Genomic DNA, 24,739 nt, shown 5'->3' on the forward strand with positions numbered 1-24,739 from the left:
TTTAAAATACTTTTATTTTTCGCCTTAGTCGCATTATTTTTCTTAAATTTTTTTTTAAATTCTCAAAATTAACAGACGTTTATATAAAAATTTTAAAAACAAAGAAAAATATTTAGAGATATCTCAAAATAAAATTAATCTTTAGGGCTTAATGAAACAAAATAAAGAATTTTATTGGCATGTTTAATGGCGTCCGTGAGCACGTCCTTGATGGAAGGACTTAAAAACGACAAAAATAAAAATACAAGAATTTATTAAAATGCAATCCATCATGGGACTAAGTAAAAGTATGTAGAAAAGTATGAAGACCTAAAGAAGGGTTTTGCCTTTGTTGTATCAGTGGAAACTAGGCTTATAGCCATCCTATTCAGTGCAACTTGATCTTTTTTTTTTCTTTGAACCAAAGTTCCACTTATCAGTCATTTCTTATATTTGTTTTTTGCTTTTAGGAATTCATATTCTCGACGTCATGTGTGTAAAATAAAAGAATGTTATCGATATAGGTGCTGTAGAAAATACCAAAAAGATAAGTCAACCCAAAATAAAACAGAAGAACAGAATTTGTTTCGGTTCAATTAGAGTAACCTATCCAAATCTGTTGGGTTTATGTGCACACCCCCTATCCCCAAGGTGCAAAGAAGCCGCAGAAGAACTTATCCATAACATGGCAACATGCACTCGAACTCGAATAAGAAAGCTCAATTTATTCATAATAGCAAGGATACATTAGCAAGGGTACATTATCTTCCATAAACATTCACTTTTACATTAGATGATAAGTACATGGTTATTTTGGCATAACCAACTTCATACATGCCAGACACTGACTGGAGTTTATTTACTTACTGTTAGTACCATGTGATGTCTGCTGCCGCTGGTTCATGCGCCACATTTCCATGACAAGACCAACTGCAGCTTAATGTTGGTCGTCAATTGCCAGAGGAACGGTTTGCACCTGAATCAAAGCACAAAATTTGAAATCTGATGCAAAACATCCAAACACATGAAGACTTGATATGGAACATCAGCTTTAGACTTGATATGCCACCATAATCAGTACTATGAAATCTCAGAATTATGAATGTCCAAGATTTTTGGAAAAAAGATAATAACGAATGTCCGAGATTGCACTTGCAGAGCAGAAGCTGCTCATATGCAACTCCCTAGGTAAACATTGTTATCATCAACAATGCAGAGATGGCCCCACCGGCAAACCACTTAGTTCCTATCAGATTTAGTTTATAAAAGGAAAGACTAGCTACATTGCCAATAAACATCATTGAAAAACATAAAGAGTAGGTCAAGTACTCACCAAATCACGGAACTTGAGAATGTAAAACATCTCGAGATATCTTCGGGTCTCACGCCTCTCAAGTTTGGACACATACTTCCAGAAACCATATACCCCAGCCAATGTCAATAGCCTCTCAGAGTATATCTTCCATGTATATCTATTCATAATATCTAAGTGAGCCTCATATATTCTGTGCTAAATAATGTCAAGCTATTTACAGATACTAACCTTTCATAAATCCTCTGGAGTCCTGCATCAGAGATTTTATTCCAGTGGCTTGGATCCTCCTTGCACTGTTGAAAGAAATCTGCCATAATTGCAGCAGCCTGATCTGGGTGATATGGATCGATGTGGAATCCTGAAACACCATCCACAATAATCTCTGCAGGACCGCCATGGCAAGTGGCAAATGTTGGAAGCCCAGAAGTCATGGCCTCCACAACTGTCAGTCCAAAAGCTTCATAAAAAGCAGGCTGCACGAAAAGAAGGGGAAAAAGCATTGGCAATTAGTCTGGAAAAATCTTTTCCTCATTAGCAAAGCACACCCCAATTACATACCTGCACAAAGGCTCCCTTCGTGTCGGCTATGTAGCGATAAAGTTCACCATTACGTGCTCTATTTGTTTGGGCTGTTATCCATCGAAATTGTCCCTCCAAGTTGTACTTTTTCATGAGGTCATGCATCTTCTCAATTTCAGCTATTTCTTCCCTGTCTTTGGATTTCTTCACATCAATGTAACCAGCTACAATAACAAGGTTCACCAGCTCCCTCAGTTTGGCATTCTTACCATACATCTCTACCAACCCAGTTATGTTTTTCACCCGATCCAGCCTTGCCATGGAGAAAATCAAGGGCTTCGATTTATCTTTCAACGTGCCACTGTTATGATATAAAGGATTATATCAAATGCAAACCTTCTTAATTCAGATTTTTTCAACAATGATCTTGGATGCTGTGCATGTATCATAATACTTTTTTTTTTCAATTCTATTATGGTAATATCAATCATAATCGTTGTTAATAATGTCATAAAAATTAAATGGGAGATATGCATATATAAAATTAATAAAGAGACTCACATCCACTCATCAGTCTGCTCAGGATCATATAACATCTTTTCTATCGAACCATGTAGGGCTGTAAGTCTCTTTTGCTTTTCAGAATACGGGAAGTAGATCGACATATCAGCTCCAGGAGAGACAATATTGAACTTTGGGTCAAAGACATCAATGCCATGAACAACTCGATATAACCCTGGAAGAGTGAAAGCAGTGTGGCTCTCATATTGACCAACAGTATTCTTCCTGCAGCAAAGCATGCAAGTTGAGCAATTGAGACAAGGAACATGACATAATCTAGTGTCTACCAAACTGATGAAATTGTACAAGCAATTTCATCAAAGCCCCATATCCAAAAGCATTTTTAAATAACAACATAAACTCTCATAACATTAAACATGAAAGGCAGGTCAATATAATTGACATGATAACAGAAAATCAGTTGCCAAACTTTAAGCTGCAAAAAATCCAGCAGATTGATCATTCATGCAGAGGCCTACTAAGTGGCACACTTACGATCCTGCAATCTCTTGGTAAGTGCTGGTGATGATAAAATCAGCATTGTTCATGGCTAAGATATCAGCAGTGAACTGACATGAGAAGTGATATTTATCATCAAATTTTTTCCAATATATATCTGAATCTGGATATTTGGTTTTCTCCAAAGCATGGGCAATGGTGCACTGCACATTGAAAACTCAAGAATTTAAATCTTCCTCTAATAACAGAAATTTAATTGACTCGCATAAGTAAACCACTAACAATCAGTCCTAACCTGTGTGACACCCATTTTATAAGCCAATAAAGAAGCAACGAGGTTGCCATCACTGTAGTTCCCGATAATAAAATCAGGAATACCCTGTAACTCAGCTACAATTTCACTGGCCACATCCTGAGAGGTTTGAACAAATTTAGAGAGCTAAAAAATAATAGAGTAAACAATAATAAAACTATTTACCTTGTATTAAACCTAATGCATATTGCACAGTTAAAAGGGTAGTATGACTCGAGCTGAAGGTGTAAATATAAAACAAGTTTTAAACAAAAAAAAAAAATAAGTAGTATCACAAAGGAAAGTCAACAGCAGGCAGTAGCATGTCCAAGTGATTCTATATCACCGGAACAAAGAAGTCTCAAACTTTTCCAATTTGAAGTGTCATTTTTTAGGTAGTTGATGAGGAAAATGATTCAATTAATTCCACATACACACATGTACCTACCTCAGCAAAGGTCTCCAAATACGGCCATACATCAAATCTTGAGATCCATTTTCGAAGAATGCCTTTCTCTGATCTAAAAGGAACTCGCAGAATATGTGTATACTCTGTTCCGCTAACTCTTTCCAACCGCTGGTTGCATGTAGTCCCTTTTGCATCAGGTATTAGCCTGGTCACCTTAAAGAATGAATAAAAAATGTGTCAGTGAGTCAAAAATATTAAACACTGATCGAAACAGTGAGATTCGGGAAACTGATCTAAGCTAAGCATTAAAGTGCATACAATCAAAATCCTAGGCTTGAAATCTAGGCCTTGCTTTTTTATTCTGAGAAGCATTTCATTTTCCAGGGCACGCACTTGATCCAGTATATAAACAACCTGCAAGGATCAGAAAGCATTCATGTAAAAAGTGGTAAATGAGGATTAAATTGCCAAAAAATATTATAATTCTATACGAGTTTCTTTTCTATTTTTTTCTTTTAATGAAGGTAGTAATAAGTGCATCCGGCCAAAGAGGCTGTTCAAGAATATCCATGTTTCTAAATATTCTCAACAATTTTTCTTGATGACAAAACGAATATCAAATCACCTGTCCACCAGTGTCAGGCAAACCTAAAACATTTGCTTGCCCAAAATATCCATGTGGGGACAAAATTACAACATTAAACACCATGGGTATTCTGCCAAGGAATTTCTCTAGAGTGGATGGGTCAGGAGCCTGCAGGATGTCCAAGAGAAGATGCATCATCTCCGAAACCCGTGCCGCCGTATCCCCCCAACCTCTCTCAAAACCCAATCCTTGTAACCTGGATCAAAGTAACAATGAGAAGCACGAATACCAGTAAAAAAAGGAAAGGAATTCGATTTTATAGCTTTATGAGCCCAAAAAGTCATAGGTATAGAAACTTACGTGTATTCAAACTCGGAAAATGGTACATCAGGTGGAAGCTTTGAAACATATTCTTCTGCTTTTGCAAGGGCAGACTGAAGTTTGGATATGTTCTGTATCCGATCATTCAACATCAAGGCCTGCATGTGAATTTTTAATTCAATTATTTGTCTCTGACAAAATCCTCAATCCATGTGGTAGTTAATCATCCCACTTCGAACTATGCTAAACCGATGGCATCTGAATACCAATGATAAAAAGAATTCCTACTTGCAGGAATAACCTAAACATGACATGATAAATTTATACAGCAAAATAAACTTGTACAAGCACAGCACTCTTAAGATCAGTTTTTTTTTTAAAAAACAAAGATATAACCTTTCGCGGTAAACTTACATGCCCTTTATATTTGTGTGCTCGAAGGAAATCATTTAAAGGTTCTAAGCAGTCCTTGTTACGAAACATGATTGAGGACAGATGCCGATTGAGGAATTGAACCCCATTGCCAATAGATGAAGACCGATGAGGTTTAGGAACATCCGCATTGAACGGCTCAAAATCAAGCTCGAGTACATAAGGATCATTAGACCTAAAAAGTATTTGGGAAATAACATAAATAATGATGTCCAGAGACTTAATGGATTATGTGCCAACATACATATTAAGGAAGCATCAAGGAATACAGAAGTTACTTACGAGCCATCAACAAGTTCCTCTTTGAAGCGAAGATATTGGGAGACATCCAATTGCTCCACGCTGAGGTCATGGACATTGACACGAACGTATTCCCAAATGCCAGGCCTCGGACGAATGGCAATCGCCACAAATGGAGGCAGAACTATGGCTTCCTATAGCCAAATAAAGAAAAGGCAGTCACGACATTGTATTTGTTCAGAAACACAGAGACTCCATTTGTTATAGTGAACCGTTTACTACATCTAAAAGTGCTAGGTATATTCTTAAAACACAAAATAAAGCAAGTACTGCCCATGTTGGTGGTTATATATGCTTTGCAGGATACTAAATAGAAAGAGCTGCTTCCAGCGTGCTTTTGTTAATTACATTAATATAGACGCACACCTAGCATTTCGCGTCAGTTTTATTTTTCCCCCTTTTATGCATTATCCTATAGATTATTCAGGGTAATCCCTAAGCTATGATATTTTTTTAGTTTTTATTTTTTGGCACAAGGTTTAGCAATCTGGTGCAATTTCTCTCAACCATGAGGGTTTCCGCTTTTCATTTTCCTTTTCTTTCTCCACAAATTAAATGGTACTGAGCTTTAATTGATGATTTATTGATTCGTTGAAACTTTCATCTTTACTAGATATTAATAGCAAAAGTAATCTGCCATTGAAAAAGCAAGTGTTAATCTCTGTCGTCTTATCTTACGTGATGTTAATGTAAAACAGAAAAAAGGTACAGTAAATGAAGTAACGAGAATTGTGTAATAACTAATAAGGAACTGGGTTTCTTAGAAAAAGAAAAAGTAAAGCATAGACCAACCTGAGCAGATTTAAGTACTTCACCAAAGGGACCATTTCTTAACATCTGCCTTGATTCACCATCGCCAACAACATTATCAAATTCATCAATCAAAGTATGCGGTTGCAATATTCCTTTACCTTGATCCACGTACCTTCATTTTTCCAAAACACACGTTACCAAATGCACAAAAAAAATAAAATAATAATGGCCGATAAAAAGTGATGGTGTCATGATTAATATCAAGGTACAATTAAGGAAAAAGAAAACTGCTCTGTTTTCTGATGAACCAAACGGGGAGTAGAAATAGAGGAAAACACGAGAGTAACCTGCAGAGGAGAGAAACGAGTTCGTTACGGTGAGCAGAGAGAGTATCTTCCACGCGCTCTCTCATGCTAGGGATTCGAGCAAACTTAGGAGCTGCCATTATCCAAATTCAATCAAAACGAAGAAAGTAATTATGGCGTCAGTGAGTTATGATCGGCGATCGCAACAGTAGCAGTAGTAATAGAGAAAGATGATTGATTCAGAAAGGAAGCGAAACTTAAATGGATGAGTTATCAGAAGAAAGAAGAAAAAGAAGGCAATTTATAGTAAAGGCCAAACGAACTGCGTGTTGGATCTTTGAACTGTTTCTAGAGTGGCACTCTCGAAAAAAAGTGTGAAAAAACTGACTATTATTCTGCGAAGTGGCAGCCGTTCAGAGATTTTTGCAAAACCAGGCACCACATGCCACTTCACTACTCGCTGCGGTTTTCGTCACTTCCAATTTCCTTTTTTTCTTTTTTTCTTTTTGCTTTAATAAAAAAAAAAAAAGCTTTATTGTAAGCAGCAGAATGCATGTAATATTACATTTTAATTGATGTGATGAAATCAATAAAAAATATTTTTCAATATTAATTTTTAACTTTATAGCGACTAATCCACCGCATTGGATCTATTAGAAAATATCAATCCCTTAGTAATAATATTAATATAAAAACATTGAGGTACCCGTTGTTTATTTATTGATTTATTTGTTTTAATCTAATAATAATAATTATTATTATATTATTAATTCAGTATCTGTTTTGTGTTGCTCAGAACTTTTCAAACAAATATTACGCAAGGAATGTATTGGCTGATATTATTATTTGAAAATGTCTTCTTTTAGTTCATAATTGTTTCTAGATGGATTACTTGACATAAATTGATGTGAGGACACGTGTCTTCTTGGAGCCAATGGTTTCTTGACTAGTTTTTTGTATTTTATAGTTGTACTAGTCAATGTCACCCTTTAGAGTGGACATAATATATAAAATATAATGTATTTTGTATTTTATATTTTATTAAATTTAATTACAGCGATTGATGAATAATAAATTGTATTTTTATTTTCAACAATACTGATGAAGAATGTTTTCTTTTTGTTTTTAAAAAATTGATAGTTTATAAAATTTAATATTAAGATCAATCTATAAATTAATTAACTTAATTAAATCAATTTCGAATTTAAACACTTGAGTAGTTTAATGAACCAAACCTAAATTATAATTCACAGTATTCCATAGAAACAAACTTTAAAATCTAATTGAACTAGGTTTAAAGAATAAAAATGTAATGCTATTGTAAAGAAAGAATTCACTTGAACTTGCTTCTCATTCACTTGACTAAATATAAATAATTATATTAATTTATTCAGTTATATTATATACATCTAAAAATATTTTTATTTTTAACATTGAAATTATGCAGTGATTAATTAAATATTTATATTTATATTTTATAGATAATCTATAGATGATATAGAATTTAAATGATAAATGATTTTATAAAAAATTAGCAATTATACATTTATTAATAATTGCACATTATTATTATATATTTAATAGTTAAAAATAATAATTTTGACGAGTCAAATATTTAATTATTCTTTTAATGCATATAAGCTAATAACCGTATAATTAGAAGATTTTATATATTTCTATTGTGAAAAATATCAATAATTATTTACTATTTATCATTAAATTTTATTTTACTTGTATAAAATGGTAACTATTTTTATAATTATATTTACTAAACTCTAAATAGATTCAAACGATTGTGAGTAATTATTAATTATAAATTTTAGAAGAATTTGTATTTTAAAAATATATAATAAAATTAAAATTACATTTTTAAATTAAAAATAAATATTTAAATATTAGATAAAAATAAATATTAATATTATTAAATAAGAAAGATTTAAATTAATATTAAATAGAAATAAAAAATAAAATTTAATTTAATATAAAATTTTCTTTCATTTATTTAAATAAAAAATAATAATTTTATTATAGATATTAGTTACAGTACTTAATTATTAAATATTGATAACATACATACATACACAGTTGTTATATTAAAGTCAAGTTTCATTCGAATTAATCATTTAACTAACTATTTTTACATAATTTATAATTAAAAAATAAAAAAAATTTATCTATACAACTTTTTTAAAAAAAAAAAGCTAATATACTCAAAATAATCATATATTTATAAAATACTTTCTCAATTTACTATTTCACTAGATTCATAATGTATTAAATATGGACAGTTTTAGTAATTCTTTTTTATTTAAACTAGATATTATTTTATTTTAAATAAAATAATAGCAGAAGCCACCTAATGATATATAATATAACGATAACTTTTACCAATAAATAAGAATTAAACTGAAAGTAAAAATAAAAAATGAAATCAATTTAACCAATCTCGGTCCAATTTGTAATTTACGGTTTCCTTTTCCAAGTAACAAGTTGTGCTGCCAATAGGGGCGTGCCATTGCCAATACAACTTAGATACGTGAATTGCGCAATCATTGTCCTCGGATGCTAGTGCGATACCAGTATCCAGTTTTGCTGGCAACTTTTAAAATCTGGGTGCCATCATTTTCTTTTTCTTAATTCCTAGATACTCATTATGCTAAGCATTATCTAATTAGAGCTAAATATTATATAATAAAAGATTCATAATAGAAGTAAAAATATACCATTATTAAAAAAACATGTCCAATTTTTTATCCATATTAAAAACAATAAATTGGATAATCTTCATTATCCAATCCATCAAGTATCTAAACTGCTAACTACTGTTCCAAAGTTGTTTGGCTTATCCACTTCGAGTGGCAGGTAAGATAAGTTAAAGCTGTTTCTGAAACCATTTTCAATGAATAATGCAATAAGATGCCATCTTCTTCTTATCCAGATAAGGATATGCTCTTGGGTCCACCTATTTGTGTTTTTAAGAAAGCTGCTTCTATGATTATAGCAAGGATGCCATTATTCTATTTAAATTTACCCAAGGCAAAATTATATGTCCATGCTCAAAGGAATCTAAATTATCTTTCTACAAATTAATCACAGTGCTTGCCTAAAAGTAACTAGCTAATAAACTGGGTTTATCATGCTGATGTAATGCATTTAAATCACATAATAAAATATTATAAAGCCTATTTCTATATATTATTATGTTAGAACTTAAATCAAACGGTCCTAATTTTATGATAAAATTAACCATTATCTAATAAATTTAATTTTAAATAACTCTTTTTCTCAAGAAAAATAAATAACAAAAAGAGGTGCCTCACTTAGTGAAAAGCAATGATTTTAAATTAATGGAAAGAAATTTGTTGGGCACTTTTGAAGAAGGCTTTTCATTATTCTCTATGTTATAAGCATTTGAAGGACTGGGCTGTATCCCAATGGTTGCCTTTCTCTATCTATCGTTGCCCATTGACTGGACTGTAAATTGGCCCAAGAATTTTGCATGATGGGCCTTAGCTGGAGTAGCCCATTTATCCAGTTTGCCCATTCTGTCCGTCCTCTCCTCGCCTAGTAGACATAATAGGAGTGGAACACCTTATAATGTCCTGCCAATTCTTCACAAAAGTCTTTTTAATTAGTAGATATGTATTGCATGATTTGGTGCTAAATCTAATAATAGTTCTTAAGGTACCATCAATGGTTGGTTATATTAAATATTCCCCATCTAATTGCAGCCCCACTTTGACATTAGAGGTTAAAAAAAAAAAAAAACCCTTAGTATGGTTTAATAATTTTTTAAAAATAAGCATAAAATTTTATTTTTATTTTATTGATATAAATAATAAAATTAAAATAAAACTGAAATATCTCAACTAGTTGATAATAAAAACAGAGAGACGCCTTGCTATTTATCCTTCTTTCTAATGCTATGCATGCCTTACATCAACCAATTTTCTCTTTTTATCTTTCAGCTACCCCAAAGATTCTTGATGCAAGAGCTATTCTTTAAATTCTATAAAGAGGGCTCTTTTTCAAAAACATTCCTTCCCATCCGTATGTACAAAGCCCCAGATCTTTATCCTTCTTCATTATCCGATCCACAGATGTATTTGTCCATATAGATCGCTTTCTACTATCAGAGTCGACGGTTCAGGCTTAGACAGGAAAAGATGCATGTATTACTGACAGAAAAACTTAAACCGCACTCAAGGAGATGCACCTCTAAAGATTGATGCGCATTTTAACCTTGCAAAGTAACTCCACATGGAAAGTGGCCACCGAAAGCTAATCAGAGATCAGTATCTATCTTTACCCTTTATATCTATTAGAAGAAAAGAGAGAATCCATATTGCATAATGTTGATGATGTACAATTAAGATAGAACTAGCTGCTCCTATATATAAAGGTTTTTAGTGCCTTATGGTATCACAAACAAACACGAGTTCAGTTCTGAGCAGAAGAGAGTACGTAGCTGCACTCAAAATGGCATTCTCAAGCAACATCCAAGAAGTTGGAACCGAAGCTTTTGCATTGCTGGAGGGTTGCCGAAAACCCAGGCCTCCTCTTTATGCAACTTACTATAACTATCATAACCATAATCAGCATCTACTTCAGCTTGCAACTCCACAAGTTCATTATCATACCAAAGAAACTCTCGACTGCGACCAGGCTGCGCTGAAGTACGGTGGTGTGGTAATTTCGGAGCATAGTGTCAAGAAACCAGCACCGGTTGCACCAATTCCTCGTTATTTTTATTAGGCCATGTGTATTGATATGTGCTATAATGGAATGTAATTGCAGTAAGATTCGGAGCAAAAGACATGCTGTAGTTAACGTGCCTTTCTAGCATGGCAACCTTACGAATCACGACGTATCATATTTTATGCTAATTAGTAAACTATAACGAAGTGTGAAATTCTACTGTATTTCTTTTCTATTTCGGGAAAACACTGACTTAAGGTTTACAACTACAAAACCATATTCAGTTCGTTTTGCTAAAGTTCGAAGCTTTTTTTGGTGGCATCAATTTTCCAATGTAAACCAAAACCCAGAAAAAAAAAAAAGAGAGAAGTTTAGGTGTTAATAATATATGAATCTAAAGCATGGTGTGAGTAACAACCTCAACTGGTTGAAATAATTATTTGCGGATTATAATTTTTGGGTCCTATTAATGATTGGATGTTAGGTTTTCTATTCCATGAACTAGCATAGAGAACATGAGGCAGGGCATGGCTTGCCTTATATTGGTCCCTTTTTGGGCATTGACCCTTACGGATTTGGTTATTTTGTGGAGCAAAAGTGAAACTAACATTCTATTTGATGGCCACAAATTATCAAAGCTCAAATATAGAAGGCAACAAAAATAGTCATGCCAAGTCTAAATTAATCACATATTATTTTTCTGTTGTGTGGCCATAGATAGATTAAAGGGTATAAAATACAGGCTTGAGCAAAGCATTCGCAAAACTAAAATATATCAACAGTGTAGTTTCTGGATTTGTATCTTATCACCATGGCCATTACATGTAGGTTCGAGGTTAAGGCTATTCATGTAGTACTAGGCTTAGCTTTGTTCTCTTGTTTGGCCAATGGTGTAGCACTCCGCCATAGAAGAGACCTTGTTGAGGATACTGGTGGTTCATTGACTGTTTTTGACGTTACACAATTTGGCGCTAAAGCGGATGATAAGACCGATAACGCAATTGTAAGCAAATTCACATTCCAAACTTTATTTTCTTTTCATTCTTCTCTTCTTCTTTGTTCCTTAGCATCTCTATTTGTATGACTTAGAACCTTTGTCAATTATTTTTGCTTCGAGGAGAAAAGAATCAGGAAAAATATGATTGTTTCTATATATATGTAGGCATTTATAAAAGCATGGAAGGAGGCATGCAATTCAAAAACCCCGGCAAAGGTTCTAATTCCAAAGGGAAATTTCGTGATGGGTCCTGCAGTATTTCAAGGACCTTGCCAAAGCAAAGTCACTTTTGAACTGCTAGGCATTGTTAAAGCAACAACTGATCTCAGCGATTACTCTTCACCAGAATGGATCTCATTCGAAAGAATCACTGGTTTAACTTTGAAGGGTGATGGCACATTCGATGGTCAAGGTGAGTCTGCTTGGAAATATAATGACTGCGCTAACACTGGCGATTGCGCTGCTCTTCCTGATGTAAGAAGCTCCACAAACTATTTGCTGTTTGTATATATATAAGAAAAATTTTAAATAACTTATTCCTAGAGATTTATGGTTTGCTTCTTTTGCATTGTTTTAAATATGTTGCAGCAACTGAAATTCTTTAATGTGAAAGATTCTGATGTTTCTGGGATCACATCTCTCAATAGCAAATACTTCCACTATCATGTTGTATCCTGCAGCAACGTGAATTTCCACGACCTCAAAATAACTGCTCCTGGAGAAAGCCCGAACACCGATGGCATGCATATTAGCAAATCCAGTTCTATCAAAGTTATTAACTCCATTATTGGCACTGGCGATGATTGTATCTCTATCGGACAAGGAACCAACGATCTTACCGTTAACAAAGTTACTTGCGGACCGGGACATGGCATCAGGTAATTAATAAACTTTTCCTCTTCTTTTTCCAAATTCTTTTTCGTGCCAGTTATGTTATTTTCGTAAAAAGATTTCAGCTGTTTGGATTCGTAACCGGACACAGACCCTAGTACCAGTAAAACAAAACTTACATCTATGCGCGTACTTTCGGTGTTTGCTGTTGCAGTGTTGGAAGCCTTGGCAAGTATCAAAATGAGGAGGATGTAACCGGGATTGTTGTGACTGACTGTACATTTACAGGCACTACAAATGGTGCTAGAATCAAAACATACCCTGGATCACAAGCTAGCAAGGCTAGCACCATCATTTTCGAAGATATCACAATGAAAGATGTGAAAAATCCCATCGTAATAGATCAATTTTATGGTTCCAAAAGCTCTCAGGTATCTAAGCATTTAATTTTCACTGATGCTATATATATATAGAGAGAGAGGACACGTGCACTGTTGAACATGACAGCACATCTAATTTTACGTTTTGTCTGAAAATTATGCAGCCGTCAAAAGTTAAGCTGAGCGATGTTCATTTCAGAAACATTAAGGGCTCCACAGTTTCGATGGTGGCTGTGGATTTAAAGTGCAGCCCAGCTGCCCCTTGTGACGATGTAGAACTTTCTGATATAGATTTCACCTACGCAGGCACTAAAAAGGGGACTGGAGAGCTCTCAACCTCATGTTCGAATGCAAAAGTTACAGCCGCTGGAAAATTGAATCCAGGAACTTGTCCTATATAAAAGAGATTTTCACAAATTCCCTTCCCCCCCCCCCCCCCCCCCCCCCCTGCTTCTTTTTTCCTTTTCTTTTAAACAATTTTCTTCCTATACATCTCTTTCAGTTTATTATAGCTGCCACAACTTTATACGGCATCAAGAAATTACGAAATGTCAACAAAAGAGATGGAAATATAGAGCTTCTATTATATAGGGGAATGAGAAATATCAAAGTTTTTAATTAAATAATTATTTCTTTTAGGGTCACAAGCCATCACTTTTTTGAATATTTTATTAACACTATTTATGTAATGCCTCATTATATCAATTAGTTTTTTTTTTTTTTCTATTATAATTGTATAGCCCCTTTTATGAATTATTACTATTTATTTCAAATATATACACTATAATAAATAAGTGAATGGCAATGTGTAAGTGTTTTATATTTTTAATCTATTTCAGTTATTTTATATTATTTATACATATTATTCATGTATTGCTTTGTGTATAGCTGATATATATAAGTATAATTTACAATTGGAAGATTTGTGTTTTGTTTACAAAAATTAGGAAACACCATAAGAATGATAAGGGTATGCATGCTTACATCCTCGATTTGTGTACGCCTATTTCACAAATTATACATTCCATCCGATTAACATACTAAATATTGATATGTTGTAAGTAATTAGAAAAACTGCTAAGGAAAAGAATTATTTATATATATGGAAATTTTTTTGTATAAAACTGATCTATATATTGATACATATTTATTAATTTTAAATAATGAAATATTTATTAATTATTTATATTAAAATGTATATACACACATCATTCTCTTATTTATTAATTATTATGATGTATATACTAAATAGTCTTATATCAAGAGAGAAAAGGTCTATATATAAAATTAAAAACTATCCGTCAATCATATAATTTGTTAAACATCATTATTTTTATAAGACATTATTGCAATTAAAAGTATTGAGTTGGAATAATAACTTCATTGTACAAAATAGACACGCGATTACTTTCTATTAATACAAAGAACATCTGTACCCACACAATTCAGAATTAGCACAATACATACTTAGAGACTTGAATTTGATTTTTAGTCATTTTAATACTTTAACTCTTAATTCAACTTAACAAACATCTAAATTCTATTTTTATAGTCTATTACACTATTTTAATATTTATTTTAACCTAACAGACATCTAAACTTTATTTTATGATAATTTCAATATACATATACATAATACATGTGAACATATTAAATAAAGCTATGTGTCAAAAAGTATTTAAATATCACAAACAATACAAATTAGGGTATCTATCAAGTTAAATTGAAAGTTAAGATGTTAAAATAATCAAATGGACCAAGTTTAGGTATTCAAATATGCAATTGACCATTCAGAATAATATATATATATTAAAATCTCTCTATAGTGATACTCTATGTAGAAATAACTTCTATACAGTGATAAAAAAAACTCCGACTCTAATTTGAACCAATTATAAATAAAAATAAACTCTCTATTGTAATAAATTATAAATTTTGTCAGTTTCATCTTAAAAAAATATTTCTTTATATAGTAATATTTATATGTATAATTTTAAAAGATATATGTTATGTATGCTTTGTCTTATTGTAGTATTATTTTATCTCATCAATTTTATTTGTGTAATATTATAATATATTAATATATTTTATCTCTGTTTATATTATTTTATTTATAAAATTAAATATTAGTCCAAAAAAATAATTTTAGCACTCAAACTTTCATTAAATTATAATTTTGTCATGATCAAAAATTTTATTTGGTACCAAATATATGACTATAGAGATGTTTTATTATATACATACTCTATACTTATATCAAATTACGGTACTTTCAATATTAATTATAAATTCAACTTCCGACAATTTAGTAGCCTAAATTTGCTAATATGGCATTTAATTAGGCGAAATGACAAAAAAAAAAAAAAAGAAATATTGCGTTTACGCTAGAGCTGCTGGCTCATTTTGTTGACCAAAACAATATCATTTTGATGAATAACAACGTCAAAATGACATTATGTTGATTAATAATGTGATTTTTCTTCCTTTGTATAATAAAAATATTAAGCTGTAGTCAAACGAAAGAAGAGAAATAAACTCTCTTACAAGCCTGTGGATTCTGCCTGCCATAGATTGATGCAACCAAAGATGTTATCAAGTCATGGAGTAAGGTTTACTTTCATCATCAATAAGAATTTGAATGTATCCTTTAATTTCAGGTTCGTATCATCAATGAAACTTCTGCAATCGAACAAGAAGAAGAGATGTTAGTGTTTTCAGTTCTTGTGCCCACAACAGCCATCCACATATTCAATTTCAAATCCAAAATTTTAATATGTAACTTTTACAATGTAAAAAATGTTATAGATTTCGCATATTAAAAAATAATTTATTTGTAAATTGTTTAAAAATATTTTCTTTATGTTAATTGAATGTAAATTTTATAAATTTTTATTAAAAAAAAAAAAACATTAAGCCACTTCCATATTCCTTATTAAGCATTTATTCTGTTATTCATTTGAGAATTTCAATGTAGGCCGTATGTTGAGCCACAGCCCATAATATGCTTTCATCTTTGACAAATAAGTAAGCCACGTGATAAGTCAGTGACCATTTTTATCATTATCTCTAGGACATTGGCCCGGGAGTACGAAGCAATTTAATTAGAAATGGACGCTTGAATTAATACTTGAAAGACAAAAAGAAACAATCAAATGATTATCTTTCTGTATATGCAGGTTTTTATGAAGGCATGGGTTGATTCATGCAGAACAAGTACTGAACTCGCTAGGTTTCTTGTACCAAAAGGGACTTTTATGACATCACCACTTGTATTTCAGGGGCCATGCAAAAACTCTGAGCCTATAATCTTTGAAGTTTGGAGTAATAAAAGCAACAGTTGATCTAAGTCAATATTCTGATGATTCTTGGTTCTTGTTTGAAAAAATTGATGGCTTGGTTCTTACTGGTGGAGGAACCTTTGACGGACAGGGCCCTGCTGTCTGGAAGTTCAATGATTGCAAGAAAAACAGCGGTTGCTCCACACTTCCGACCGTAAGCTATCTAGAATTTCATTTCTTTTTTGCTGTATTCGAAAAATGAAATGGTAATTGTTTAACAATTAATTTCTCGAAGTGCATGGTGCTTTCAGTCGATCAAGTTCCAAGGAGTAAGCAATTCAGTTGTTAATGGGATCAATTCCATCAATAGCAAGTTCTTACATTTTCATATCACATACAGCAGTAGCTTTACAGCCTACAATCTCAAAATTACTGCTCCTGGTGACAGCCCTAACACAGACGGCATGCATATAAGCGAAACCAATGGCGTAAATGTATCAAAAAGCACCATCGGAACAGGTGATGACTGCATTTCAATCGGAGCAGGAGTCACCGATGCTACTTTCTCCGAAATCACTTGTGGCCCCGGACATGGCATTAGGTATATTACAACATCACACAACATGAAGCCTGTAATTAATCAAAAAAGAAATCCAGTTTAATAACCTTGTTTGATTTTCAAGGTCTGAAAAAGCTTTTCTTATGTTTTTGCGGCAGTGTTGGCAGCCTCGGAAAGTATCAGAATGAAAAAGATGTTAATGGGATTATGGTGACTAATTGTACATTATCTAAGACTAATAACGGTGTGAGGATCAAAAGTTGGCCTGGATCTCCGCCAAGTGCAGCTTCAAGCATTACCTTTCAGGATATTATTATGGACTCTGTTGAGAATCCTATCCTCATAGATCAGAACTACGGTTCCCATAGTAGCGAGGTAATTTTACACCCATTTTCCTTTTTCTGTCGATATAAACTGATATCAAATTTATATAATTTGCGTATATTTATTTGTGCAGCCATCACGAGTAAAGATCTCTGACGTTCATTACAAGAATATTGGGGGAACTTCGGCTTCAAATGTTGCAGTCAGTTTAACATCCAGCTCATCCAACCCTTGCCAAGGAATTGAATTGGCTGACATTGACTTGACCTACGCAGGCACTAATGGCAAAAGATTCAACCATATCAGCTTCATATTTGAATGCTAAAGTTACATCTACGGATCCGCATAATCCACAGGTCGCAAATAGTTATTTTAATTTCTAGATTATCTCTATAATTTTACTTCAGCCCTATGTTTGATAAAAAGAAAAAATCAGCTCCATGCATTAATTTCTAGTTCCGTCGTGTGTGGATGCACCGCTAGCTGTCAGCCCAATTAATGATTTCTTTAAAGAAAGCTCGCTTTTTTTTTTTTTTTTATATATATATACAATTCAAAGAAAGCGTTTCAATTAATCTAATTAAAAGAGATAAGTCAAGACAAATTACAGAATTTCCATTGCTTGGAACTGTGAAAAACCTTCGGTTGTGTATATGCATCTAGAATTTAAGGACTGTCTAAAGGTCCTTTTGGAGTAGTGACCCATCCAGCAATCTTGGCTGCGACTTCCAATGAACTAATCCCATCCACTTTATGCACTGTTGTCTGATGGTGATGATTGTATGATGCAAAAATCTTCACCTTTCAGAATGGAGATCACCTAAAGGGAAGTTGATTATGGGGGAAAAAGCACAGCAAAGAAAAGAAAAAAAAAATAATAATTGTAACAAGAAAATGGACATTTACTTCGGTAATCGAAGGCCGTGAAACTGGCTTGCTCATTGTGCACATTCTTGCAGCAGACATTACCCTGAAAACTTCGTGCATGTCTAAACCAGAGTCTTCATCCAGTAACAAATGGAACGCTCTGTCTAGCAACAGTGGGCTAGCCTGTCAATTGAGCCAATCCTAATTAGAACTTGACACAGAGTTTGGCGGTTTGATATGATTATCTAATTCTGAGAAAATGATGAAATGAAAATGATAGTCTACTAACCCAATCAATCAAGATTTTGTCATCCTGAGGCACTGATCTTTTGCAAAACAGCCTTAAGAGAAGAACTCCAAAGGCAAAAATGTCTGATTTTAGCAGTACTGTCGATCCATGATCCAAACAATTCCCAAATTGGTACCTTTAAAACCAAAAGCACTCCTTCAAACCAGAAAATAAAGCTTGAAAACTAAATGCCTGGACATGTTAAATAGATGCAAACCTGTCGTTGAAAGCTGGTGACTCTTGTTTAAGTTGAAGCCATGTAGCATGCTCAAAGCCAGCGATCTATTTGAACCACAAATTGGAAACGGAGTCAAGACTATCAGAGAGCAAAAAAAATCTTAACTGATGAACTTTATCTCCAGAACTGTGAGATTACAAGTAATCAACTCAGAGCTCAATTAACAATTTATTTCTTTATAAAGAAAGAACAGCTTTAATACAAAATTTGGTTTTGGGTTGTTCACCATCGGCTGCAAGTCTGACGTCAAAAAAATGTTGCTGGACAGTAATTTGCCATGAGCAATGGGGCCTCGAGGGCATTCTTCATGCATGTATCGGATAACTTGGGCAATTCCTATTGCTATCCTCATTTTATCTTGAAATGTCAAATCCCATTGTTTTCTTGTCAAGTCTGTGCTAATGGGAAAGAAAGATGTTAGAATTGAAAAGGATAATAGCTGGTGCACTTTTAGTTTAAAGATGTTTTTGGAAACAATGTAGAGGAAAAGAGATCATGGAACTCACCGCACAGATGTTTGTCTAATGTCCCTTCTATTTTAAAGGGAAAAACTAGGACTACATCCTGTTCACTTCTGTAGTAACCTATCAAAGTCAGTATATTCTTATGGTGCAGGAAGAGGGCTGCCTTCATTTGAGCTTCAAGAATGCTAACAGAATCTCCTTTATATCTCTTTACCAAAACAAGAGATTGATGATTTTCTAGGTACCCATAATAGGACATATAGTTCCCGCTCTGGCCATCGCAAATCCTTGATTTAAACTCTTGTGTTATTTCCATAATTACTTCCCAGGTTAGCTGCAACGGTTGTCTTAAGAAGATATCGACTTTTTCTGAGATTGTATCCTGCTTTTCCTGCTGAACATGGCTAGTTTCTTGTGAAATAGCCCCTAAACATGACTCGCTATTCCGGCTTGGCTCAGAAAAAGTTTGATTTTCACTTTCTTTGCACATAATTGCAGGAAGACTTGACAAAATAGGTTGGCATTCATTACTAACTGTTGGAAGGGAGTCAGGAAATTGAGCTACCTCCGCCGATATTGATCCCTTCCTCAACTTTGGAAATTTAGGATTGCGCGCAACGTCCCCGGCAGATGAATTTTTCGGTGCATCATTTGAAGGCAGGCAATTATGAACCATGAGTTGCTCATCGTCACTCACTAGAGACACATGGCAATCTGTTCCACTCACCCGGAAAGTCAAGTGTCTAGCAAAGCACCTGTAAGAACATGGAAAATTCTATATTGGACAATAACAATATAAGAAACCATTTTTTTAGTCTTGTGAGATTCTCAAATTAGGCTACTTGGACCTGAAAGAAGCAATATTATATTAGTTATTAGGACAAGGGACTGACCTATCCATTACAATCCAAGTTGGTCTGACATTGTTTGCCTCTTCAATTATGATATCCTTTGGTCTAAAGCCTGCAGCAATCTTCACCTGAAATTTTACCTGTCAAAAAAGCATAGATGTTATAGACAGCAGAATTACAAGGTCAACCAACATTTAGAGGTTCAAGAAAAGGACTTGCTCCATTGCTTTTGCAGCTATAGTAAAATGGTCGAAAAATCCGTAAATAGTTTTCCTTCCTCTGACTGATCTCTTCACGTAGCAACCTGATATAAGAATCTGCTTCACGCGATTGATTCCACTGACGAACATTCGCACCGCCCACGGCGCCTGTGTTGGATGATGATGGCTCTGAAGTATTTCTGACAGAAAGAAGGGTGAGAACTATAATTTCGTCATCAGGATTAGCCACTTCGTGCACAGCTTTGCAAAGAGGAGCTATCCCCGTATGCTCAGTGGAAACCTTGATTCCTTCCAAGACCACTATAGCAGTCTGCTTGCTCTCTCTTCTTTTCCGAACCATCACAGGTAATTATGTGGGGATAACTTATCAGCTCTTCTGTTTCTGTTTCTGTATTAGTTACTATTGAAATTTCTGTCCTCTTGTACATTTTCTGAGAGAAGGTACGTAGCTAGCCTGGTATCAGGATACTGCTCCTTGTACCCATAGGATTTACCGTTTAACTTTGTATAGACCGGAAACTTCTGTGCTTTTTCTGTAACCACTCACTAATTCACGGCAGAGCGGCCTAGAAGAGTAGCAATTTTTCAAAATTTGGTTTTGTTCTTTACAATGCATGCCAAAACATAGAATTGTAAGGCATCCAATGATTTTTTGAGTGATTTTTTTCATCCAAGATACTGCTCTGGATTCTGCAATCAAGACAACACGTGACAGGAAATTACTTGAAAATTAGTTCATGGTTTGCTCTTACTCGAAATCAGATTCCACTGTAAATTCCTTGTTTTTGTTTTGGTTAATTAGTTTCATATATTGACCTAGCTTGAATTTAGGTGGAAATTGCATTTTTTTAACGTAAACAATCCCGTTTGTGTATAGATTAAGAGGAGGGAGATTATATAGGGTCACTATAATTTCAAAAGTTAATTACTAACACAAAGGTGGTGAAAGCATTCTACCCATCGAATGGAATAAGTACATAAAATAAAATAATAATTTATAAATAATATAAAAGCTATTTTCACCCTTTTGATGGATGGGCTTGATTATTTATTTTTAAAAAAAATTTATAATTGATCTCCTTTATATTAGTATATGGTGGTGGGGTGGGTGGCTGGTGGTCAAAGCGGCAAACAGTGGTGGTGGTGGGTTGGTAGTGGTAATGAATAATAATAAATAATAAAATACATAATTAAAGAAATATATTATGCCTTAAACAATGTAGAGGCTAGAATAAAAACATAAGAGATTTTAGGGGGCTACTAGTTTTTTCTTTTTATTTTTTCTAAATATCTTAAGAATATAGAGGCGAAGCTTTTAGATTGGTAAAGATTAATGGATCCTCATGCTCTAACCTAGCTCCAGCCCTGCATGTGGCACATTATCAAGTTTCTTGTAATAGTTTCTTTTTTCCTTGTGATGGCACTGAAAATCTCAAAAAAGAAGGAAAAAGAAAAAAAAAACTAGAAGTCTCGGAATTGTTTTCTTGTTCTATGTAAGAACAAGAAATGACATGAGAAAGAGAAAGCATGCGTTTTGCACATCCTGGAATTCTCCACTTGTGCCTGGTTTCCAGCTACCAACAAATGCTCAATTTTCAGATAATAACAAAAAAGCATGGGTGGCTGTTGTCCTTAAACGCTCTCAGAATTTACCATAGCGATCTTGCTGTTAATTAATTTACTATTATTGAAGCAGAGAACTTCATTTCACTTAAACAATTGCGGAACTCGACCTAACTTCCATGACACGTAAGACAGATATGTTACGATTTACCTGATTGATTAAAGTTATAATCTGGAGCTGATATCTTCAAATAAAATCAGATCTTAGTAGGGTGGTTGTGGTTGTAACTTTTCTGTTTCCTTCATATATTTTGGATACTATATATTACTATTCATCTTCCTTCACAAATAAAATAGATTATTTTGTTCTTTTCTTTTCTCTTTTTTAATATACTTCTGAATTATTTTATTTTATTTTATCTTATTTTTAAATGAAAAGAATCTGAAAGCAATTTCGTAATATTGTATAGGAGATGTTCACTATAAATTAATAGAATATTCTGGTTGTAGCTGACTAAGTGAGGTTGGTAATAAAGTGTTCTTATATTTTTCATTATAAAAATTGATAAAAAAATTTAAACTGAGATATGTATTTATTATTATATTAAATATTTTTTAAATTTTTGAAAAATATAATCATAATTTAATTTTAATTTGTAAGATTCTTAAAACATTGATAAAAAAAGAAAATTGAATCATTTTCTATGATTCTTTTTTAATTAAAAGAATCCCTATAAAAATCAATTAAAAGCAGTGCAAAAGAAACTATCCGTGTGCGTTGCTCTCTTTCTTTCTTTCTTTCTTTTTTCTTTACTTTAGAAATGGAAGGTTGAGGTGATTAACGTTTAATAAATTAAAAAAGAAAGTGCTTTTAATTCTTTTCTCCCTTTAATTGTCTTTTTTAGCACTCTGGAGTCTCTGCTAATAATAATGTATCTTAGCATGATGATTATGAGTATAAAAAATCAACATGTTTATAATTGAACTTTATATTAAATATTTTAGTAGTTTCAATGATTCAATTGGCCTTATTCTGAAGGCTAAATTTTATTAATTTATCTTAAATATTCAGTTTCTTATTTTACTTTATTGTTATTTCATGTTGGGTTTTAAACATCTAAAATTATTTTTAATATCATAGTTTCTAGTTTATTTAAAAACAATTGCAACAACAAAAACTGAATTTAGGAACTATTAATAAATGTTACGGGATGATTGATTAAAAACTAAGAATTTGTTTGATTCGGCTGATCAGTGCAGCTAGTAACTAATGGTACTGTGTAAAATTTTATCAACGGTTGTTGTTAGTATGTTAAATGACCAATGATAATAATTTATTGTTAAATATTATTTTATTATATTATATTATATTCATGATATAAAGTAATAAGAATAACTTACAATAATTAAAAATATTATAATTCATTTTCTTTGGCTCAATTATATTTATTTTTTAAAATATTTATAAACATTATTTTAAAAATAAAAATAAAAATTTTAAATTTTTAATTTTAAATACCATAATAATAAATTTATAATAATTTCGTAAATTATTATTAATAAGTTTTATAAAAATAATAGTATCTAAATAAAAAAAATAAAAAAATCAAATAAGCTATAAACTGATAAGAAAAGACTTTAAAATGGAGCTGATACAATCAACAGTTGATTGAGACTAAATCAGCTATCAGTTGTTGTTTCAAGTTTTTATCAAACGCTTTAATATAGTTGTTCAGTGAAAAAAAACTACCGGTTGTATTAAATCTTTAAACCAAACATCATCTAAGTATTGTATTTTCTCATTTCAATTTTTAGAGAAGTAAAAAAAAAAAAATTGAATATTTAATTAAAGTTATTACACCATCTGTTGTATTTTTAGCAACTTTTTGATATGTATTTCTTTTGGTAGAATAAATATATCCATAAAAAGAAAAAAAAATTAATATTTTTATTTGATTTCTTAGAATATTTTATTTATACATAATTTTTAGTCTCACAACGTTTAAATTGTGCACAATAATAAGATTTCACATAAGTTGTAGACCATATTAAATAATAATTAAAATGTATGATAACATTATATATGTATATATATCTCTTTGAAATGAATTTATTCATGCATAGAACTTCATATAATGTATAAAAATTAACACAAATCAAATATTAATTTGGATTTAAATTGTTAGATTATAATTCTGTAAAAATATATATGAATAACTTACTAATAGGATTTTATAATATGAGGTATAATTAAAATAAACACGTTTTATAATTTAATTAGGTTAAATATAAAAAGTATTCAAAAAACTTATGAATAGATTTTTATAATATGACATACAATTAAAATAAATACATTTTATAATTTAGTTTGATTAAATATAAAAATTTATTCAAAATTAAGAGTGATTAAGTAAGTCAGAATACATTTATTGGCACTCTAATTTGTGGGAAAAAAGTTATTCATATGAAATTGATAATGTACAGCTGAAAATTTAATAGAAATTAAATTATTATTGATAATTAAAAGAAATAGGAAATTAATTAACATTACTACTTAATAGCACCGTGCAACAATTAATCATATAAAGAATAGAAGTCGTTATTGCTATTGCGAGACAAAAATTCACGAAGAAGAAGCTGATGCAGTTATTGTAGGAAGATGGTGTCGTGGCAGTCAACTTACCTCGAGGAATTGTAACGGCCAGTTATAAATGTCGGTGCTTGCTGTTGGTACTGGTTGGTTATGCTGATTTTATTTAGACTATGATTAAACGCGATGTAGTGATCATATTATGAAATCACAATTACATTATATATTTTATTTTTATTTAATTATTAAAATTCTTTTAATGTAATATAACAATAATTACACAATATAATTAATTATTCTTAATTTCAAGTAATATTAGATATACATAAAATTTATATAAATCATTATTATTTATAAC

The 24,739-nt window shown here is 32.2% G+C and overlaps 4 protein-coding genes across 6 annotated transcripts; 2 read left to right on the forward strand and 2 right to left on the reverse strand.

Annotated features, from left to right (window-relative positions):
- Positions 1–684: 684 nt before the first annotated feature.
- Positions 685–6,575, reverse strand: LOC8259900 (sucrose synthase 2). Its single transcript, XM_048370434.1, has 15 exons — positions 6,274–6,575; positions 5,966–6,098; positions 5,156–5,307; positions 4,856–5,048; positions 4,481–4,599; positions 4,160–4,376; positions 3,853–3,948; positions 3,574–3,747; positions 3,129–3,245; positions 2,870–3,036; positions 2,375–2,599; positions 1,853–2,174; positions 1,523–1,767; positions 1,313–1,451; positions 685–955 (listed from the first exon to the last, which is right to left on the reverse strand). The coding sequence occupies exons 1-15, from the start codon at positions 6,369–6,371 to the stop codon at positions 917–919; spliced, it is 2,436 nt and encodes an 811-aa protein (XP_048226391.1). The 5' UTR covers positions 6,372–6,575; the 3' UTR covers positions 685–916.
- Positions 6,576–10,620: 4,045 nt separating this feature from the next.
- LOC8259902 (exopolygalacturonase clone GBGE184) lies at positions 10,621–14,010 on the forward strand. 2 transcript variants are annotated; one of them, XM_015721732.3, is made up of 5 exons: positions 10,621–11,932; positions 12,092–12,400; positions 12,515–12,804; positions 12,972–13,188; positions 13,302–14,010. In XM_015721732.3, exons 1-5 carry the CDS (start codon positions 11,741–11,743, stop codon positions 13,536–13,538), a joined length of 1,245 nt encoding a protein of 414 aa, XP_015577218.1. In that variant the 5' UTR covers positions 10,621–11,740; the 3' UTR covers positions 13,539–14,010. The 2 variants fall into 2 exon arrangements, with proteins under 2 accessions (XP_015577218.1, XP_048226425.1); XM_048370468.1 differs by having other exon boundaries at positions 13,444–14,010.
- Positions 14,011–15,278: 1,268 nt separating this feature from the next.
- Positions 15,279–17,841, forward strand: LOC8259903 (exopolygalacturonase clone GBGE184). Its single transcript, XM_048372607.1, is given in 5 exon segments — positions 15,279–16,426; positions 16,428–16,629; positions 16,727–17,016; positions 17,133–17,349; positions 17,432–17,841. Coding segments are annotated over 5 exon segments (1,038 nt in total). The 5' UTR covers positions 15,279–16,289; the 3' UTR covers positions 17,624–17,841.
- A 4-nt stretch (positions 17,842–17,845) lies between these two features.
- On the reverse strand, positions 17,846–20,798 carry LOC8259904 (serine/threonine-protein kinase CDG1). Of its 2 annotated transcripts, none has more exons than XM_015721730.2 (8): positions 20,227–20,798; positions 20,050–20,147; positions 19,199–19,911; positions 18,919–19,085; positions 18,672–18,736; positions 18,455–18,590; positions 18,205–18,348; positions 17,846–18,099 (listed from the first exon to the last, which is right to left on the reverse strand). In XM_015721730.2, exons 1-8 carry the CDS (start codon positions 20,566–20,568, stop codon positions 17,965–17,967), a joined length of 1,800 nt encoding a protein of 599 aa, XP_015577216.2. In that variant the 5' UTR covers positions 20,569–20,798; the 3' UTR covers positions 17,846–17,964. The 2 variants fall into 2 exon arrangements, with proteins under 2 accessions (XP_015577216.2, XP_015577217.2); XM_015721731.2 differs by having other exon boundaries at positions 17,846–18,118; positions 20,227–20,796.
- Between the last annotated feature and the right edge of the window lie 3,941 nt (positions 20,799–24,739).

Source organism: Ricinus communis, chromosome 1 (assembly GCF_019578655.1).
Source record: "Ricinus communis isolate WT05 ecotype wild-type chromosome 1, ASM1957865v1, whole genome shotgun sequence".
Classification (NCBI taxonomy): domain Eukaryota; kingdom Viridiplantae; phylum Streptophyta; class Magnoliopsida; order Malpighiales; family Euphorbiaceae; genus Ricinus; species Ricinus communis.

Excerpts from the sequence above, each read along its gene's own strand:
- LOC8259902 (XM_015721732.3), top strand. The coding sequence starts at position 11,741 with ATGGCCATTACATGTAGGTTCGAGGTTAAGGCTATTCATGTAGTACTA. Across the intron at positions 12,401-12,514 it reads ATTGCGCTGCTCTTCCTGAT|CAACTGAAATTCTTTAATGT; the intron begins GTAAGAAGCTCC and ends AATATGTTGCAG. Across the intron at positions 13,189-13,301 it reads ATGGTTCCAAAAGCTCTCAG|CCGTCAAAAGTTAAGCTGAG; the intron begins GTATCTAAGCAT and ends AAAATTATGCAG.
- LOC8259904 (XM_015721730.2), bottom strand. The coding sequence starts at position 20,568 with ATGGTTCGGAAAAGAAGAGAGAGCAAGCAGACTGCTATAGTGGTCTTG. Across the intron at positions 18,737-18,918 it reads CGTCAGACTTGCAGCCGATG|ATCGCTGGCTTTGAGCATGC; the intron begins GTGAACAACCCA and ends TGGTTCAAATAG. Across the intron at positions 18,100-18,204 it reads CACGGCCTTCGATTACCGAA|GTGAAGATTTTTGCATCATA; the intron begins GTAAATGTCCAT and ends CCATTCTGAAAG.
- LOC8259900 (XM_048370434.1), bottom strand. The coding sequence starts at position 6,371 with ATGGCAGCTCCTAAGTTTGCTCGAATCCCTAGCATGAGAGAGCGCGTG. Across the intron at positions 3,246-3,573 it reads ATTTGGAGACCTTTGCTGAG|GATGTGGCCAGTGAAATTGT; the intron begins GTAGGTACATGT and ends CAAACCTCTCAG. Across the intron at positions 1,452-1,522 it reads CTCCAGAGGATTTATGAAAG|ATATACATGGAAGATATACT; the intron begins GTTAGTATCTGT and ends TATTATGAATAG.